The following is an 18,835-nucleotide window of genomic DNA, read 5'->3' as shown; positions in this document are numbered from 1 at the left end:
TTCGCAGCTAATGAACCTCATCTGCACCACAGCCTTTAAGCTTGAGCCGTAACGTCGCTAATTAATCCGAGTTAATTAGTAAATTTGTACCCGACGACCCAGGAACAAAGCAATCACAGAGCGCTTGTCTCCTTTAAGTCAGCTGTCAATCGGGTGGGAGGTGCCCCTTGATATCGCCTAGTTTTTGCCGTGTTTTTAGTTAATCTGGATTAAAAACAAAAACACTTGGGTGCCTGTTTTTCCTGAGCTCGGTAAGGATAACGTGGGGCTACACAGGCTCACCTGCCTACCTGCTGGCCTCAAACAGGCGCGGGGGGGGGGGGGGGGGCTGCCGGCGGCGGGGAACCGGCAGGCCCTTGCAGCAGCTTCCCCGGGGGGGAAGCAGGTGCTTGCTACACAGAGACATAGGAAAGGCCGAGTGAATCATTGTTTATTTTTCACCTTCTGCTGGGTATTCCTCCACCTCGCTAATGTAACGTTTACTCTGGGTTATCTCTCATTTTTCTGGTTCTTTCCCTGCTTACACTTCCAGTTTTCTCCCTCCACCGGCGCAATGTCGGGTCTGAACGAGGGATGGAAAATCTTCGTGTGTGACTCTAAGAGCAACGCCTACGTTGAAAGAAGCGAAACAGAGACTTTGCAAAGAAACGCCGAAATTAACTAACGTAATCCTCGTACGTGAGGTGTGGCATGCCTGCAGCCCTTCGGCAGCCGCCGCTCCTCCAGCCTTTCACAGCCCACCCGCTGGCAGCGGCGCCTGGCAGACTGAGAACGGCCCGAGGGGGAACACGGATTTTAGTTACCTATCCAGAGCCGGGGGAAACTGTGACATTGTTAGATAAAGAATATTGTTTTATATGACTACAAGGTAGCAGTTATGGATAAAACGAGGAAGGCTATTGGGGTATCTGCCCCTTCCTTTCCAGAAGGAGAAATCATTAGAGACTTTCTGGAATGTTATACAGGTTTTCAGAAAGTGCTTTCTGTAGTATCATCTATTTGACATGTATCAGAAGAAATTATTTTTTCAAATAGATGTATTTATTTATAAAATAATCTTTTATGTGAAATTGACATCTTGCTACCTCTTTCAAGCAGGGACACAGCAGCTGCATGTTCTGTCTCTGTCACTTAAACTCGAATGGACTTACATGACTTGGATCAAAAATATCCAAGAAATGTAACAAGTTTTAATTGCGGCATTTAATGCAATACATCACACGAAAAAGCGTGATTTAACAAAAAGACTCACCACCAGAAAAAAAAATCCCACCCAAACAAAACCCCAACTAAAGCCTGAGAACACTGCTTCTAAACAAATAAAATGAGATAAGACGGTATGCAATACACACGCTGCGCTCAGCATTTCCTTCCCATCTAAAAAATACCCCTGCACCTCCCACCTCGCCCCACAAGCCTTTCCTCACCCTTTGCTACTGATTCCCTAAGAGCTGTTTCACTGTACGGGACAGTGGACGTCTCCCACGTAGTCCTAGCCTTTTGCTACTCTAAATCCAAGGAGCATCTTTAGGACTGGTGTTTATCGGCTCATCAAAATGGAGTTCCACTGTTAAAGCACACTCCTTTCGAAGGAGGTGGACTTTGTCAGAAAGGGTTGAAGTAACCGAAGCTTTAAGATCTGGCAAAACGTCCTATTTTCCCAAGGGAACAGTTAAAGGATGCCAATAATCGAGCAATTACATGATTTCTTTCTTAACAGCGGAGACCTTATTTTCACAGAATTAACTGACTTTTTCATGGTGGTATCATTACCAAGCCCTTTTAAAATTACCGGTCTGACAAACGCATACATATTTAAAATACAAAACGAGCCTGGAGAAATAACGCCAGTTGTTTTTTACTTCTGTATTTATGAGATGGTAATTACTTAGTGTGCGTTTACCAGGAGATCTAGGGTTCAGGATTGTGTGTGTGTGTGTGTCCCCCCCATCCTCAAACTCTGGGCACGCACCCGCACCTACGACGGCGCTGGCGGAGGAGAGGACGGCGGCAGTAATGGCACGGGGAACTCAGAATCGAGACGAATAGCTCTGCCTTTCACATACCGTTTTTCTTGCTCGTGCTTTATTCTGGCACTCCAATAGTTGTATTTAGCTTTATTCACACACAGCGGTATGGAGAAGCAAGGGAGCTGCCCAAAATCATCATTGTGTTTCCATTACGTTTAACTTCATACAAAATTAGGAAAACCGCGCTTCTTCATTACTCCTCACATTTATTTTAGATAAGCTATAGGTCATGTATGAAGGTGATTTGCTACTATGAGGACAACATCATTAATTACAACTCATAAACCCTCATACATAGCAATGCAGTCAGGTGCTTAGGAAACAATTTTAACTAGGTATTCAGAAAAAGAAATACCTTTCCTTGAAATAGGGAACCTTGTGAATGATGAAGTAATTTAAATCATCATATACACAAAACACAGTATTTGTTAATTTTTTTTTTTCCCCAGGAATAAAGCAATGATAGCTGATTCTAGAGAGTGTCTATCGAAAATTCAAAATCCATACCTCCAGGGACTGAGAGCAACAAAACCCGTTTAAAATCTCGTCAGTACCATTTCACTTCAGTACGTTCGGGAATCGCCGACATTTCAACTTCTTTCATAATACGACCTTACAACAGGTAGTATCACAGCTTGTAAGTTTAGTTTAATGTAAGTACATATGATACCACCCACGACATTAAGATATCAAGATGCGGGTTTTAGGTAAAATCTTAGGTAAAATGCTTCTGAAAAGAGAAAGGGCGTTGAGGTAAAACACCTCGGCGGTTCCGAGGTCCCAGCCGTAGATCGGAGCTGGCACGGGGCGTTCTCCCCCCCCGAGCGAGCAGAGCGGGTGGGGGACCGCCGGACACAGCCACCCAGGGCGCCGCTGCCTACCTTCTGCTTAGGAAACTGACGCTGCTACTCATATGAAAACATCTATTAAAAAATGCCAGCAAATATACTGCTTTTCTCCAAAGTGGTTCACGCCGGCAGCTAAATATTTATTACGTTCTCAACTTAAATTATTCAGCAGGGAGGAGGCGGGAGCTGCCGGCCGCTTGCTGCCGGGGCCCAGCCGCTCGGGCCGGGGCCCCAGGGCTCCCGCAGCTCCCTCACTCACAGGGCAGGGCAGGGCACAGCTGCGGTGCGGTCTCCGCACGGTACCAGGGCACCGCCAGCCGCATAACGGCACGCACTGAGCTACACGGCTCAGGGCGGCACCGGGCACCGCGGGGCGGGCCGCGCAATCGGCGTCGGCGGCACCGGCCCCGCCTCCGGCGGCGCCCGCGTTGTCGTCATCAACCAGCGCCCGGGCCCCCGGAGTTGCTTACGCAGGTGGGTTGGCGGTGGCCGGGGGTTTTCGGGTTCCTCTCTTTGCAGCCGGTGGCCGCCTTGGCTTGTGGGGGGTGTGGCTGTGGTGAGCAGGGGAAGGGTCGCCCCAACCTTGTAGGCTTTTCTTTTGTGTAAAAGCACCGCGGGGCTGTGGGGTGGTCCCGGTGCGGAACTGGGCTGCCTAGGGCCGCGGGGGCGGTGGGCTGTGAGAAGGGCCGCCCGCCCGGCTCCTCCGTCGCGGGGCGGGAAGGGGCGGGTTTGCCTTTCACAAGTGCGTGTGGCGCCCCGGGCAGGAGTAGCGCGGCCGGTGCTCCGATGTGGTAACGGTTGCGCGCTGGTGCACGTTGGTGCATCTGTGTGCCTCTTGGCCCTGTCAGATTGGCAGTTACTTACAGTTGTAGGGTACGCGAAGGCTGTCTAAACCATGGCACCTCCCTGCAAAATACATAGCTGTAGAGCACTGCTGTCTTTAGCAGTAGTATTACTTTGCTGTATGAGCAGCACCAATTCAAGTCATTTAGTTGCATCTGTGGTCCTCTGTCGTGATTTAACACCAGCTGGCAACTAGGCCCCATAAAACTGCATCCCCAGTGGGATGGGGGAGAGAATTAGAAGAGTAAAAGTGAGAAAACTCACAAAGTAGGTTGGATAAAGACAGCAAAGCAAGGAATTCGTTTACCATTTCCCATGGGCAGGCAGGTGTTAAGCCATCTCCAGGAAAGCAGGGCTCCATCACCTGTAAGAGTTACTTGGGAAGACAAATGCCATCACTTTGAATGTGTGTCCCCCTTCCTCTTTCTTCCCCAGCTCTATATGCTGAGCATGATGTTGTACGGTATGGAATATCCCTTTGATCAGTTGGGTCAGCTGTCCTGGCTGTGTCCCTTCCCAACTTCCTTTGCTCCCTAGCCTCCTCACTGGTAGGGCGGTGTGAGAAGCAGAAAAGGCCTTGACTCTGTGTAAGCCCTGCTCAGCAGTAACTAAAACATCTCTGTTATCAGCACTGTTTCCAGCACAAATCCAAAACATAACACATACTAGCTACTGTGAAGAAAATTAACTCTATCCCAGCCAAAATGAGCACATCCTCCTTAGTTCAGCTGTTTTGGAAGGCACTGCTGTTTTCAAGTGCTAATAGGTGACTGCTTATATTTTACAATAATGTACTGACACAAAAAGACTTTAACATGGATTAAGATGCTGCTATGGTTATGATAGAGCAAAACCTTATTTAAAAGATGTGGAATTTAGTGAATTATCTCCAGTTTTCTCCAATGGAGTGGCATATTGAGGGCTTTAACAAGGTGATTTGTCAAGTGCTGGTCAGACTCTCTTAAACAAAGGATGAACTGTTTTTGTCAAGCCTATCTTTCTGTTTCCAAGACCCTAGTTTTCCTAGTTGAATTTATACTGAAACAAACTCTGAAAATAGGGAAACAATCCTTACTGTAATATTAAACAAAAGCATCTGAGAGTCATGCTCATAAAGAAGCATCATGAATGCTATTTGCTGGCATAAGGGTTTGTGTATGCCTTGAAAAATGAATTAAAAAAGAAAGCTGGTTTGCATGTTCGGTGTTTTTTGTTTAGGACATGGATTCACAGAAGGATGTGCAGCCTCCAAAGCAGCAGCCAATGATTTACATTTGTGGAGGTAAAGAGAAGACATCAGTGAATTTTTTTACTTGTTATTTGAGACTCAGTGTTTTAATAATGAAGACTGTGTAATCATTGCACTGAAGAGTACATAAATACAAGTGTGGATCCTGATGTTCTTTAAAGCTTTACATACTGATGGTACCACATATACAGGTTATATATGGATAGCCACGTGGAAGTGATTCATTAGAGCTTGTCTTGCTGTTTGGAAGGTCTCCATCTCTAGAGGATGCTTTCTCTGTGTCTGCTTGTGGTGCAGATAGTGGACCTTCTACTTAGTGCATCGCAGAGAATTTATTTTTTTTAGAATGCTATATGGTCAGTCAGCTTTTTTTGAAGTGCAGTAGTCAAATTCTCTCTTACATGTAGATAAGTCAGCAACTTAAAAATTTTAAAAATTGGTGATTTTCAATTGTCATTTCAGGAATATCTGAACTATTTTGTTTTAAGAAAGTAAACTTGGGTCTTTTGGGGGCTGAGCTGAAGTTTTCATTAGTAGACAGTCTAGTTGTATTAAGAGCGGAATGTAATCTGTGCAATAAGAATTTGGTGAGTTTAGCAAGATCCTGCCTGACCTTAATAGAAGGTAAATTTGCCTTTTTTTTTTTTTGTCACAGTATCTTGATATCATTCAGCTCTTCATACAAATTCACTACAGTTATTTTCTGTTGTTTGCCACATCTTGCAATTTGACTATTGTGACTTTTGAAAGTTATCTGTGTGTTAACAATTCTGATTTTGTTTACCCACTCCATCACATCAGAATGTCATACAGAAAATGAGATAAAAGCAAGAGATCCTATCAGATGCAGAGAATGTGGCTACAGAATAATGTACAAGAAGAGGACAAAAAGATGTATCCTTTTACACCTGCACTTAAGCTGTGAGTAGAGACAAGCCATATAAGGGAAACGGAAGAGAAGATTTGAGTAATTGTAAGAATCCTTCAAGGCTAAAAATCAAGACAGTAGAGCAGAGTGTTATAGGAAAGTCTCTGAAGCGTGATTGGGCACCTTGTTTTCTTTCCTGGCGCTTTCTCTTTTGTTTTTTTTTTTTCATTTTCTATGCAAGATATAATAAGCTATGATAGTCTGCTGGGTGACATACTGCGCATTGTTGATATTATTCAGCCTTTTAATAAAAGTGTTGTAGGGTTCATTAAAGATGAAAGATGAGTTTGGAAATGCTTTATGTAGTTAGTTGCGACTTTAGACTTAGACAGTCTGTCTTCTCCTCCCCCCCAGCTCCGAGTCTTTTTTCAAGTACATTTTTTTCTTTAACTGCACTAACCTAGTGGTGGTTTTTGATGCCCGATGATGTCTGCTGAAGACACAGTGACTTCATGATGCAGTTTAATCTTGCTGATAACTTTGCTCTGTAAATCCATTTCTGTACAAATGCATACTCTTATTTGTGTTTTAAGATATTGACATATTAAAGTTTACTGTGATACTAAATTTTGTCTATACTGTCTTCCAGCAGTAGATTTCTAAAGCTGTTGTTTAAATTGTAGTTAGAGTATATGATAGTTTTTTCAGGTTCAGTGGTAACTTCGGTGAGTTAACCTTGTTTTCATTACTCTCAACTTTACACTTTAACTTTGTTAAATGTTCTTTGGACTGCTGTGAATTGCATAAAACCACTGGTTTGAGTGAATTCCTCTGTTGCGGACGAAGTGCCAGAAAAATCATCTCTCAGAAGAGGGCAGGAGGCAAGGTAAACATTAAGAAGCAGTGTGTAAACAAATTTCCAAAGTGCTTCTTGATTTTGTTGTACCTCAAGGAATGAATTAGGTCTGTGCTATAAAGCTAATCTGGGTAGTGTTCCAAAACTAAAATAGCACCTTGTTTTGCTTTTCAGGTGACTTCTCAGAGGTCTGTAATAAAAAGACCAAAGTGGTTTTATATTGATGGTCCAAAACTTTTTGCATCCATCTGTCTGGGATGTGTATTAAGTAATAATAAAATATCCTTATCATTGAAGTGTACTACAAGAAACTGCTGGATTGTGTCTGATGCTTATGTAACCTCCTTAAGTGCTTCCAAATCTCAATTTTGATGGTGTTAATGATGCTATTAATGTTAAGTGTTCAACTGTTACCAATGTAGTAAGGTGTCTTTGTTACGGACTGCATGACTGTGTACTGGCTCATAAATGAACTGCAGTGGGTCGTTTCAGGGGGTAAAAAAGCACTTACCAGATTTTGTTTTGAGGCTGTTTGGTTAAGATTTTCTTAAGTATCTTAGCTGTTCAGGCATTTCTTGCCTAGGTTTTTCCCTGGAAGCCAGATACACTCACGTAAAAATGTTATCATTTATACTGCGCAGTTGCTACCAGTTTGCTGACCAGCCTGCACCACAGAAACAAGGGGGCCGCTGCCGTGGCTGCTCAGAGGGGCGAGCTCCAGGGCCGCCCGCTAGAGAAGACAGTGCCAACGCCACAGGAGCTGCGGTGGGGGTCAGGGCTGGGCAGCTGGGGCGCTTCCTTCGACCGGAGAGCTGCGGGGAAGAGCAGCTGCTGCTGCCGGGAGGGGGCGGGGGCCCGGGCCCGGGCCTGCCTCAGCGAGCGCCGCCGGGGCCTGCCGCGCTGGCGGGCCGTGGCGTTGTGGAGACCGGTGTTGGGAGGGGAGTGGTGGTTCGAAGCTGAATGAAATGCTCCGTTGAAAGCGAACGGGTTATGTTTTACTAAACCTGTATTTCTGCCCCCGTCGCCCCGCTCAGCCCTGACCTAGGGGCTCCGCTCCCGCCCGGCGGAGGAAGGAGGGGGGCGGCAGCGCGGCCTCCGCCACAGCCCAGCTGCGCATGCGCGGCGGCCGGCGGAGCCCGGCGACGGGTGGCGGCTGCACCATGGCGGCACCGGGGCACCGGGCAGGTGGGTGTTGCAGTCCGGGCCGCCGCGTCGGTGTGTCTGCCGGCGCTGGGGAGCCTTGTACGGGGGTCACCGGGGAAGACAGCCCCGTGTGCGCGCCGCCGCTCGCCCGGGCGCGGCCGCCATGTTGTACATAGCAACAGTTGCTAGGCTGGGGCTGCCCGCGCCTCGGCCGCGCCGTGAGGGGAGCCTTCGGTGGCCTTGGGAAGGTAAATTCCTGGCTCCGCGGCGTGAAAGTTGTGTTGTAGTAGAGCTGCGCCCTGCGCAACCGAGGTGTGGTGTCCGGTTCCTAACGCCTCTGGAAACACCGGCACGGGAGGAAAGGTTGCAGGTTTGTGATGTTTTTTGCGTTTTACTCCTAATTATTTCCTGTATTCGTCTCTTTCCGTGCATGTTGTGTCTTTTCCTGTCCTGAAACCGTTACGTTTTGGGGGCAGAATCCTATCCTTATGTAATACCTAATTATAACTAGTAATTATTTAAGTGATACTGTATTGTAAACATTTTTGTGCGACTGCAGGCTAATATGTGTAACTATGCTAGATGTTAGAACACAGTTATTTTAGTCAGGTTTATATTCATACATAGTTGTTAACACATATGAGCTAGCTGCTCTTACTGTACTTGTTTACTGCTTTAAGCACTATATAACATGAGGGGAGAATTTCTGCTCCATAGAGCTTGGAATCAAAATAGAAAAAGATGCAGGTGAGCAGGTCAAAGGTACAGGGAGGCTGGAAGTGCCCAGTCTGAACACCTCACGTCATCACTTACAGACTTACTGGAAAAGATGCAGGTTTAGTACAGTAATAATAGAAATGTAATAATATGTATACAATATATATGTATATCTAACACCCAATATAATATATAGTAACATAAATAATCAGAGGCCCAGAAAATGCAGTTAGTGAGGAAAGACAATTGGATTTATTTTGGCTACAGAGAAGCCAAAGGTTATCATTCCATTAGATGCACTGAGTTGGGTAACATCTACGCTCTGAAAAAAATAGAGGGTCCTGCATCATCTTCTCGTTCATCCCCACCACAGTACCATATTGTGTTTAAAGAAAAATAGAGAATGCGGTAGGCAAAAATTGGCAATTTCTTTTTAAGCAGTCTGACTGCTTGCACAAGCAATAGAGCTGTACGTAGCCTTTTTCCAAAGTGTACTTTTTTCAGTAAACCTCTGTCAAGAAGTTTGTGTGATCAGGTGTTCAAATTTGAAATTTCTCTTTTGTGGCTGTAGGTCTGCTTGCATAACAGAGTTGGCTATTCCTTAAATTAATAAGCATTGCTTCAAAATAGAACTAAGTGCCTATAGAATCACTGTATTTTTTCCTTTTAATAGGTATGGGTGATGAGTCAGTACCATTTTGGCTGGACCAAGGAACCACTAAAACATTTCAAATACCTATCGGTCATCTGGACTACAAGTTCATTGAAAAATGCACGGATGTTAAACACCTGGAAAAGATTCTTAGGGTGTTAAGGTAAACATTGTATTTTCTTACCTTCATTACCAATTTATATTCCTGTTCTGTTAAATTTGAAGGAACTCTTACCTGAATACTCTACTTGCCTTGAACCTCTTTGTGACTTTCTAATTTAAAAATTAAAATATGAAGTAATCATGTTAAAAGTCTCCAAATGATAACGCTAGAAAATCTAAGTCCTGTTCTAACCACCCAAAAGGTTTGAGTAACTCAATGCCAGGTTTTTCTTAAATGCTGCTGCTGGGTTTTGGTTCTGTCATGAAGTCATCTTGTGTAACTGTGGTAATTTCAGATGCCGTGCCTGTTTAACTTTTGCTGAAAATGACAGAAGCATTTTTTTATGAGCACTATGATAGTATTTGTGAATTGTGTGTGGCCATTGGAAAGTGATTGAAGGTTAACTCACTGGAATTTTCTGATCAAAACGTTGTTAAGTGATAGTGGAATTAAAATGTAACAGGAAAACAGTCCTCTGCAGTCACTGTGGTGACTACACCTGGAGAGATATGTGGAGGACACAGTGCAGTTTAATTCTTTTTTGTAACTTTTATATCTTTGCATTTTAAAGGTCTGGTGAAGAGGGATGTTATCCTGAACTTACATTGTTTTGTGAAAAGCGTATTGAGCATTTAGATCCAAGGAGCAGAGCTCTGAGAAAAGATAAGCCTGCAGCCACAGCTTCTGATTTCACAGCTGAAGAATGGGAAACAATTAATGATGAACTGATGGTACAGTATAACTCTAATTTATAATGGTCAGTAATATAATCACTTTGATGTATCAATCTTCCTTTTGTGCCCAAGTAGAATGTAATTATTTGATTAAATGAGGAAATGATAAAAGAATTATGTTGGGGGTTTTAAAATTTTCTTGAATTAATGCCACTGAATCTTTAATGCCCATTTTAACTGTGGGTTTTTTTAGATTTTTATTAAAAAAAATACAGTTGGTTTTTGTCTTAATTGCTTTTCCCCATTAAGAACAGTGCATTACAGGGAGAGTTGTTAGGGTCATTGTAGGCTATGAAGTCTGTCTGCTTTCCTGCTTTAAGGTACAGATATTTATTTATTTTCAGAGCTGGGTGACAGAAATGTATGAAGATGATAAGAAACCACAGTTCCCAAGAGCAGACACACTGCATGAAAAACAAGATAAATTGCCTCCTATTCGTTGTTCCAGCAGCTGTCTTCCTGCTAATCAGGTATCTCCAGTCTTCTAATGTATGTTAATTACATGTATTTCTAAAATTAGGAAGTTTTATATGCACAAATTTCTAGTCATTGAGTCTTTCTTAGTAGATTTATTTTTTAACCAGAAAATAAAACCCTTGTAGTTCCCTTGCAAGAGACCAATGCTTAAACAAAAGTGCCTCCTTAGTACTAGCATGTGTCCTGTAATAATGTTTTAATTCTGATCAAGAATTCATTTCTGGATCAAATCTCCTTAAACACCCTTTTATGTTCTTTGATTCATATTTCAAAGTAGTGTTTAAGCATATGAACTAGGTTCCTTTCAGATGAAATGATGCCAGGAGATTTCCTGTAGCTGCCAGTAGGCTTTTGTTCCATGAGCTCAGACAGGAACTAGTCCAAAATAAATACCGTGAAACACATACAGTGTGGATGTTGGAGACCCTCTGCACTGTTTCACTCTATAGCCACTTCTTCATTGGGTTCTACTGCACACATGTAGCTTTTGATTCCCCTTATTTTATACCTTAAGTTGGTATTCCAGCTTTAGCCATAAAGCATACCTAACAAATCTTCAGAACTACAGAATAAAAGGTTACATTTTTTCCTAGGTATTGGGTTTCTCATGTTTTTTTTTCATTTATCTGCCTGCCATCTGTTTCGTCTGTGAGCAGCTTTTCTTACTCGTACTAAATGCAGTCTGTTGGAGGGACTGGTAGAAAAGTAGGTGTGGGATGGCATGTTTGTGAATTGTCCGATGTTATCATAGGTGGGTTTGGTCTGATTCTCACTATTTTTCTTTAGAATTGTGGCACTGTTACAACAGATTAACTGAAGGATTTACCTTTTTGGAAGTGTGGAAGTGAGAAATGTTATGAACGGATCCTTACAGGTCTTGTGATATTTCTTACTAATTGTTAATACGGCAGATTTTATTGGAATAATTGGGTATTGGTAAATACCTGATTCATGTTCCCATGTTGTCAGAAACTACTTTTTGTCAGCTGGTACTTCAAGATCAGACCAAGACATTTGGGATAATAAGGCATTCTCTGTTATGTGGTATACAAAGAGGCTGGGTATTTCAGTGTAACGCTTTGTAAGTGGTTAGTATTGTGACTAAGGCGTGCTTTTGAGTTGGTTTTTGGGGGTTTGGTTGTTTTTTTTTTAATTAATCTGTCCTCTTTCACATTTTGCAATGCGTGTTCCTCTTAACTATACTGTTTTGCTGAGATGTAGAGTGCCACTGTAGCTTTACTCTTGATTTATGTCTTGTGTGTTTCCTAGAGCAGGAAATGGTAAATAAATTATCATGTGAACTCAGTGGATCCAGATCAGAATATAAGCCTAAAATGGTGGAATGTGGCTTGAAATCTAGGATATACAGTTTTCCTAAAGAGTATGTGTTCTCCATTCAAAGACAAAATATTTATTCAGAAATTTTTTTTCTATTTTAAAAAATGCAACAGTCTTCAGGTCAAGTTTTTATCACTTTTTTTCTCCATACAGTGTTTAGGTGTTAGCATTATTACCCAGGAAACCTAAATATAGCCTTATGCCTTATCCATGGTATGTGATTTCCATTCCTTTTGTCCAAGCAGATGGCCTTTGAAGTGAATTGTAACCTGTCCTGGAAGAGAGAAGGGGGGCTTGAAAATGAGTGTTAGAATTCAGTCTTTTTACGTAGCAGTGCAGTTATACCACTACTAGACCATTACTGAATAAAAAGAATGTTTCTGTAGTATACACTAGATTTATACCTGTAATACGAAATCTCAAAAAAATCAGAATAATATACTTAAACAAGTGTTATTTCTTTCTTGCTGATAAAGCTATGTGCGATCTTACAAGTTTTAAACATGTTTAGCTGATCAGCTAAAACTATAATTATTTTTTGCACTGGCGTCACATAATTTTGTAGCATATTATCACCTATGAAGTTGGCATGATAAGTTTCTCCTCTCTGCTAGAAGGAAATCCAAAACCACTTCCATAATTTTACATTTTTATTTGATTAAAGACTCTTCAGATGCATAAAAAGTTCAGTAACTTTAATGAAACCAGTTGTGGAAATCCTTATTGACCCTAAAAGAGTGGATTTCACCAATGGGTACAAGTTTGGTGCATTTGTGATACAATTTTCATGCTGATACTAAATGTAGGTACAGTTTCAATTCACTACTAATAGCTTAGAATTCTATGTGGTGTTTTTATTTATTTATGTGGTGTGGAATCATGGGGAAGATTTTGCATAAAGTTCATTCTTTTTCTATCCATTTTTGGAATATTTCCCTCTTTAACACAATATGAAAGTTTCTGTCTTAGACCCCTGTCTTTCTTTCAGGACAGACTGCTCAGGACTGTGAGGTTATGTCTATACCACAAAATAAAAAGAGGACTGGAGAGAGCTTCAGTTTTTCTGTTCTTAACTGCCCACATTGCTTAATTATTATTTTTGATGCCTCACTTTCCAGGACAGAACTAAAGCATGGGTTTAAAGATACTCACTTCCAAAATACTGTATTGATGGCGTTTCAGCAGAGTTAGGTTCCTTTGCCAAACTCAGTTTCCTATTCCAGAAAGATTTCTGTCCTCAGATACCTCCTCATGCTACAGTCCAGGGCATGCAACACAGATTCCAAGTTTTATGTTATAAACATCCATTGTGATACTGCCTATATAGACTTCATGTTATTTTGGATACTCTGAACTAAAAAAGAATACTGGTTAGCTGGCACAGAACAGAATGTCTTAGACCATCACACAGGGCCAAGAGGAGAACCAATGTCAAATTTTTATCACCTGAAGTCAGTCTGCTTTGATCTTTGGTCCAGAAGTTGTTCGCTGGGCTTGTAACCTTGTGGGACCCATGCGTTGTGAGTTCTGGCAAGAAAAATGACTTGGGCAGACTTTACATACCCACATACCGCCCAGTTCCACAGCATGCAAACATACCTTTTTCATTAAAGCCACTTGGATAAGATGCTCTGAAATATTACTGATTGAGAAATTACTGACTGTGCTGGATCTGCAACTTATTTTCAAAGGTCCCCAGAATATGAGACCTGGAATTTTAAAAACTGTGCATTTTTGAATCAATGCTTCTGCCTTATTCCTTAAAAGGGCATGCTGTAGTTCTCTCCCTAAATTAAAGCTGCATTAGTGTAAATACCTTGAATTTTCTTCTGAGTGTGTCACTGGTTTTGTGGTTATTTAAGTTAAGAACTTCTGGTTTGAAAAAAAAATTGATATTTTTTATATTAGTAAGTTTGTAATATATACCAGGACACATACATAATAACTGATGTTTCAGGAAGCCATGTTTGGGAGTTACCTCCTCCAAACATGTACTAATCCCTAAATGTATCAGTCAGTTTGTCTATCTTCTTGAAAGACTGAGAACATTAAGAGTAATTCTAAAGTTATATGCTATAAAAGTTTGTGTAACCTAACATTATAGGTCGTCAGAAGTGTTTACAGGAAGGGGGTCACATTTGCATAATGTAAATTGAGGTGTTTACATCCAACTGCAGAAGTATTTCCTTGTTACGGTGTCACCACTGGTAAAGCTAGTGTAAGAGGTTGCAGCTTGTTTCTTTGGTCCAGTTTATCACGTGCTTGGTTGAACTGGTACAGATATTCAGGGATTGTACTGTAATCTCGTATCAAATGGTTTGTTTGCACCCAGAAAATTGTAAATCTGCAACTTTACACTTAACATTGGTTGAACTGTCTGATGGATTGCAAGGTAAGAGGAGGGCTCAACAGCCAGGGCAGACCAGATGGGAACTGGCTGTTCTACTGTGGAATGCTCGTTTGCAGCCACACCTTGCTATTAAGTATCATTGAAGTCAATGAACAAGGAGGGACATATCAGAAATATGTCTGATGACAGAGGTAGAAGAGATGCCAAAGGTTCCGTTTGTGTAGGAGGTGGGTTGTGATGCAAGTCAGTTGAATGTGTGGTTGGGACTGATTGTTGCAGGAAGGTCCTAAGGATAAATTTTAGGTAAGGCAAACCTTAATGATGGAGCTTGTCTAAAAGCTAGAATGAGTGTAAATCATCTTGGGAGTTAGCTTGAGTATGAAACAGTCAAAAGAAGTCCAGGCAGTGTTTTGAAGTCAGACATTTATAAGCTTGTTGTGAGGGGTCCGGGGACTTTGAAAATCTGTGCCATTGCATTCTCTTGGGAATTGCAAGCTTAAAACAAAATTACTGATTCAATCTCAGCATCCAACACCTCATCACAAGGCTGGGTTTTCCCAAGACCTTAGCACAGGTTCTCTGAGTTGCTGTGTTGAAAGAATTGGAAGATGGCAGCACAAGATACTAATTAGGAAGAGCAGTCTCCTATCTGAAAGTTTATTCGGTGCCTCTGTGACATTTAACAGGGCAGTAGAGAGAGTGTGAGACTGAAGAGCTCCTCAGAATACAATGATATGTGAAATATATGAAGATTCTTTTTAGAGCAAGATGAATTAAGTAGTCAAGGCTATGCTGAAATTAGTCATGCATAGTGTTAGTTACTAGGAATACGTATTGCTGAAACAAAACAAAAAGCCTGTGAATTCCTGCTTTAAAAATTGTCTTACAGTCTGTTTCTCTTTCAGAACAAAAAATTACAAAACAAACAAAGAAACAAGAAAAACATACCACGGGATTACTGTGAATGGGACAAGTATGTTAAATCCATTACATTTAGGTTTTTATTAAATCTTACATATTTGTTTAATAATGGAATGTGGTGTTTTTTTAAAGTGTTTTCCAGAAATACAGCATTACGGTAAACGTTTCAGGGAATTCTAACACTTGGGTGAAACTTAGGTTTTTCATAGTAAATGTTCTGTTAAAATGCAAATAATGCAGTGTGGTGCTAACAGCTGAGACCAAGTCAATCTATACTTTTGTACAAGCTGCATGAAATACAGCAAGTCAGCAGAAAATAGAAATAAAAGTGATTTTGTTTCAGATTTCATTTTTCCTTTCAATATCTAGGATATAAAATCTATGGAGTTACATAAAAATAAGGAATTACAATTATCTTAATTTATCCTTTTTTTGAAAGCACTTCTAGGGTTATTTAACATGGGCTTATAAATTTTATGTTCTGTGTATCTCAAGCCACAATTCTCAATTAAAAACACAACTGATGAATCCTTATTTCTGCACTGAGCCCTACCGACCTCAAAGAATGAGCTTGAGGCAGGTGCATCAGTTTGCTCAGATGCAATTACACATAATTAGAGGTTTAGACAGTAACTGAATATTTCTAGAGTGGATGGAGCCCTGATGCAAAGACACACTCTGCATCATGTAGTGGTGGCATGTTACCCTCCCAAGTTATGTGACAGATTGATGCCCCCAAATCATTGAACATGGAAGGGGAAATACATGTATTTCTGTGTGTTGCGTAGTAGCAGCATCTCTCTAGCTCCTGAAATCTGGAATGTGATGCTGTAGAACCAGAGCGAGGACACGTAAGTTTCCAGTGCAGTAGATGGGGAGCTAAATCTAGAGACTGTGGGGTTTGGGTAATGTAATTCTTAGAATGCTTCGCTCTACCCAAAACCCTTACAAAAACCCTGTCTGCATAAGATGCTGTTATTACAAACAGTTGTGCATATTAGTTATTTTCATGCATGGGTGTTTCAGAAATGGGGGCCTTCCTACTCAAATGTGAACAAAAAAAATAAGTTATCAGAACAACTTCTGCAACAATTTATTCTTTCATCCCCCTTTCCACTGTATCCTTTGAAGTAACCATTTGGGGATTTTGTTTACAGTTTTATATACTCTATCTTAAAGTGCTTTAGCATGCTGATAATACTATGGTTTGTGAATTTTCCCATGTAATGTATTTATTTTGGATTATATGAGTATACAGAAACAGAAATTATTTGAAACAAGTTTTCTGGTTTGAAGCACGTCATGTTTTCAAAACATCTTTGGGTTAGTTTCAAAACCTTCAAAATATTGTTTATGCAATTTCTGGACAAAATGTTTCACTTCATATTTGAAAAACACTTAATTTGAAATGTGGTTAACTTTATCATAAAAAGGTAAAAGCAAGTTAGCAAAAGGTTAGAATCAAAATGGAGAACAACTAGTCTTGCCTGAAAATGTTTTGAATTGGATAAATTTTCAAAATTGTGTGTCTATTTCAGATAGAATTCATTCATATTGTCAAGATTATTGTGGAAAACAAAGGCTGTTTATTTTTCATTGTCTTACACAGAAAAGCAGTGAATTTAGTGTTTCCAGATAGAGTAATGACCAATTCCTACACTATTTGTTTTATAGGAGTGTGGTGACAATATTTATTTGATATAAATTCCTAAACACTGTTTTGAAAAGCAGCTTTAGCGTAGCTTGGAAGTGTCTGAGACACCTTGGAAGTGTCTGAGACTATTTTGAAATCTTTCTTGTTTACCATATTAATTGTATTGAAGCTGTTTCATAGGTATTTTGGTAAAGGTTAATGGAAATGTTTGATAGGGCTGGAACTGAGCTGCCTCATAGTGTTGCTTAAGTTTTGCCTGTCTTTTCTGGGGAGATGGTGAGGAGGTGATGCAGACATTTTTCTTGGTTTGGTTTGTTTGGTTTTAACCAGAAGGGAGGAGGAAGAGGAGAGGTAAAATATAAGCAGGAGAAGCACACAAAAAAACCCAAAACACCACCACAAGGAAAGGAGATAAGACTAAACATCTTTTTGCTAGCTAGTCATGGGTAATTGAACACAACCTTTATTTCTCTTTTCCTTTAGTTTATAATGGAAACTTTTCTATTAGTAGAGGAGTCTTCATACACAGCATTACTGAATTTGTGATTTTTATTAATTTTAGGTTCGATGTAGAAAAGGAATGTTCTAAAATTGATGAAGGCTGTGAAGAAAGTAACTCAAAAGCAAGATTCTTTAGTAGGCCACGTCTACCTATAATTGAAAAGAAAATAGATGTAACTGGTAATGTCTTAGAAACATACTTTTTCTTTAATGGTAATACTGTGTAGTAGACTGTGAATGCAAACTGAAGAAGCGTATTATAGAGTCAAAAGTGTCTTTATCTATTTTTCAGGCCCTAAAGATTCTAAAAGTTATTACAAGGCCAACTGATCTTAGAGACATATTTGAAAAAAACTAGTCTTGGTGTTAATAATTTAAAATAATTATGTTGTGTTTAGGTTGAGAGCCCTAGGTGGTAAAGAAGTGAAGCATACATCTGCTATTATAAACCCATGGTAGAGGTTAGCCAGCCACTTTCTGTCTTGCACTCTGAATTGTATGCCTATCAGAATAATTTAGGTTTTTATTATAGAAAACAAAATATATATATATATATCTTTTAGTAAGCCATGTTATTTGAAAAAAATAATATACAGATTATTACATTCAAAGTATTTTAGCTGACAGTGTTTTGATTGCACCTATGCGAGTTGTTTATTGTTCTGTATATAATTTTTTCCTAGGCATGACAAAGAAAGAGAAGATTTTTATTGCTACTCGTGAAAGAGAAAAGGGCAATGAAGCCTTTGCCATTGGTGATTATGTGGAGGCAGTGACATATTACACTCGGTGAGTAAACACTATTGTGTTATTTCAATGACTATTACTTGTGAATATTTTTAGAGCAGTGTAAATAAAGCAACTTCTTACTGAAGCAACTAGTGACAATTAGATTATTTTCAAAAGGGCAAAAAGATTTGACAGAAGAATACTTAAAGCACTGTTGCATCCTGATACTAATTTTTATTTATCAGGAAGAGAAGTGGCTAGAGAGTGACAGGATGCAATCTGCAGGTGTCACAAGCTCCATCAGATTGAGATTCAAGGGCAAGTTTGCAAAAATAAAAGGATAAGCAGTGAATTGAGAAACTAAATTATTTTAAAAATAATTCTAATTAATGATATCAGTAGGATTATCTCAATTATTAGTAAGTAAAATTGATATTCTAGATATATAAAAGTCCCTCTTCTTAGGAGAAAGAAAAAACCAGTGTGCAGCTTCATCATAACACTGTTATTGGTGGCAGTCTAGAAAATAATTGTATAAACACAAAAATAAAAAAAAAAAGGATAAAAAGAAAAACGAGAGAGCCTCTTACAGGTTGTGTGCCTTATTTAGTGCTCCGTGGTCTACGTTCAGACTTTTGCTTTATTTGTATAAATAGAGGTTGTTGCTACAGGACCTCTGTTGTATCTGTTTCAAAAGTACAAAAGTTGAAGGTGAATGGAATTGAGAACAACAGGAAGGGAAGGGTAACATTTCAGTTAAGG

At 40.3% G+C, this 18,835-nt stretch overlaps 2 protein-coding genes across 5 annotated transcripts in view; both read left to right on the top strand.

Moving 5' to 3' along the window:
* The first annotated feature begins 3,229 nt into the window (after window positions 1-3,229).
* Window positions 3,230-6,465, top strand: POLR2K (RNA polymerase II, I and III subunit K). Its single transcript, XM_055798755.1, has 4 exons — window positions 3,230-3,352; window positions 4,940-5,003; window positions 5,772-5,864; window positions 6,303-6,465. The coding sequence occupies exons 2-4, from the start codon at window positions 4,943-4,945 to the stop codon at window positions 6,323-6,325; spliced, it is 177 nt and encodes a 58-aa protein (XP_055654730.1). The 5' UTR covers window positions 3,230-3,352; window positions 4,940-4,942; the 3' UTR covers window positions 6,326-6,465.
* Window positions 6,466-7,829: 1,364 nt separating this feature from the next.
* The window catches only part of SPAG1 (sperm associated antigen 1), a 45,151-nt gene continuing 34,145 nt past the window's right edge, over window positions 7,830-18,835 (top strand). Inside the window, exons 1-7 of one of the 4 annotated variants that reach the window (XM_055798737.1) lie at window positions 7,830-7,879; window positions 9,228-9,369; window positions 9,941-10,100; window positions 10,448-10,573; window positions 15,174-15,241; window positions 17,406-17,524; window positions 18,028-18,133. In XM_055798737.1, coding sequence (XP_055654712.1) covers window positions 7,855-7,879; window positions 9,228-9,369; window positions 9,941-10,100; window positions 10,448-10,573; window positions 15,174-15,241; window positions 17,406-17,524; window positions 18,028-18,133 — 746 coding nt within the window. In that variant the 5' untranslated portion in view covers window positions 7,830-7,854. The other 3 variants (XM_027777689.2, XM_055798740.1, XM_027777690.2) reach the window with 3 other exon arrangements.

This window comes from Falco peregrinus, chromosome 3, assembly GCF_023634155.1.
Source record: "Falco peregrinus isolate bFalPer1 chromosome 3, bFalPer1.pri, whole genome shotgun sequence".
In the NCBI taxonomy this organism is placed as follows: Eukaryota; Metazoa; Chordata; class Aves; order Falconiformes; family Falconidae; genus Falco; species Falco peregrinus.
The sequence above is the reverse complement of the archived record's forward strand: the minus strand, read 5'-3'. Positions and strand labels throughout refer to the sequence as shown.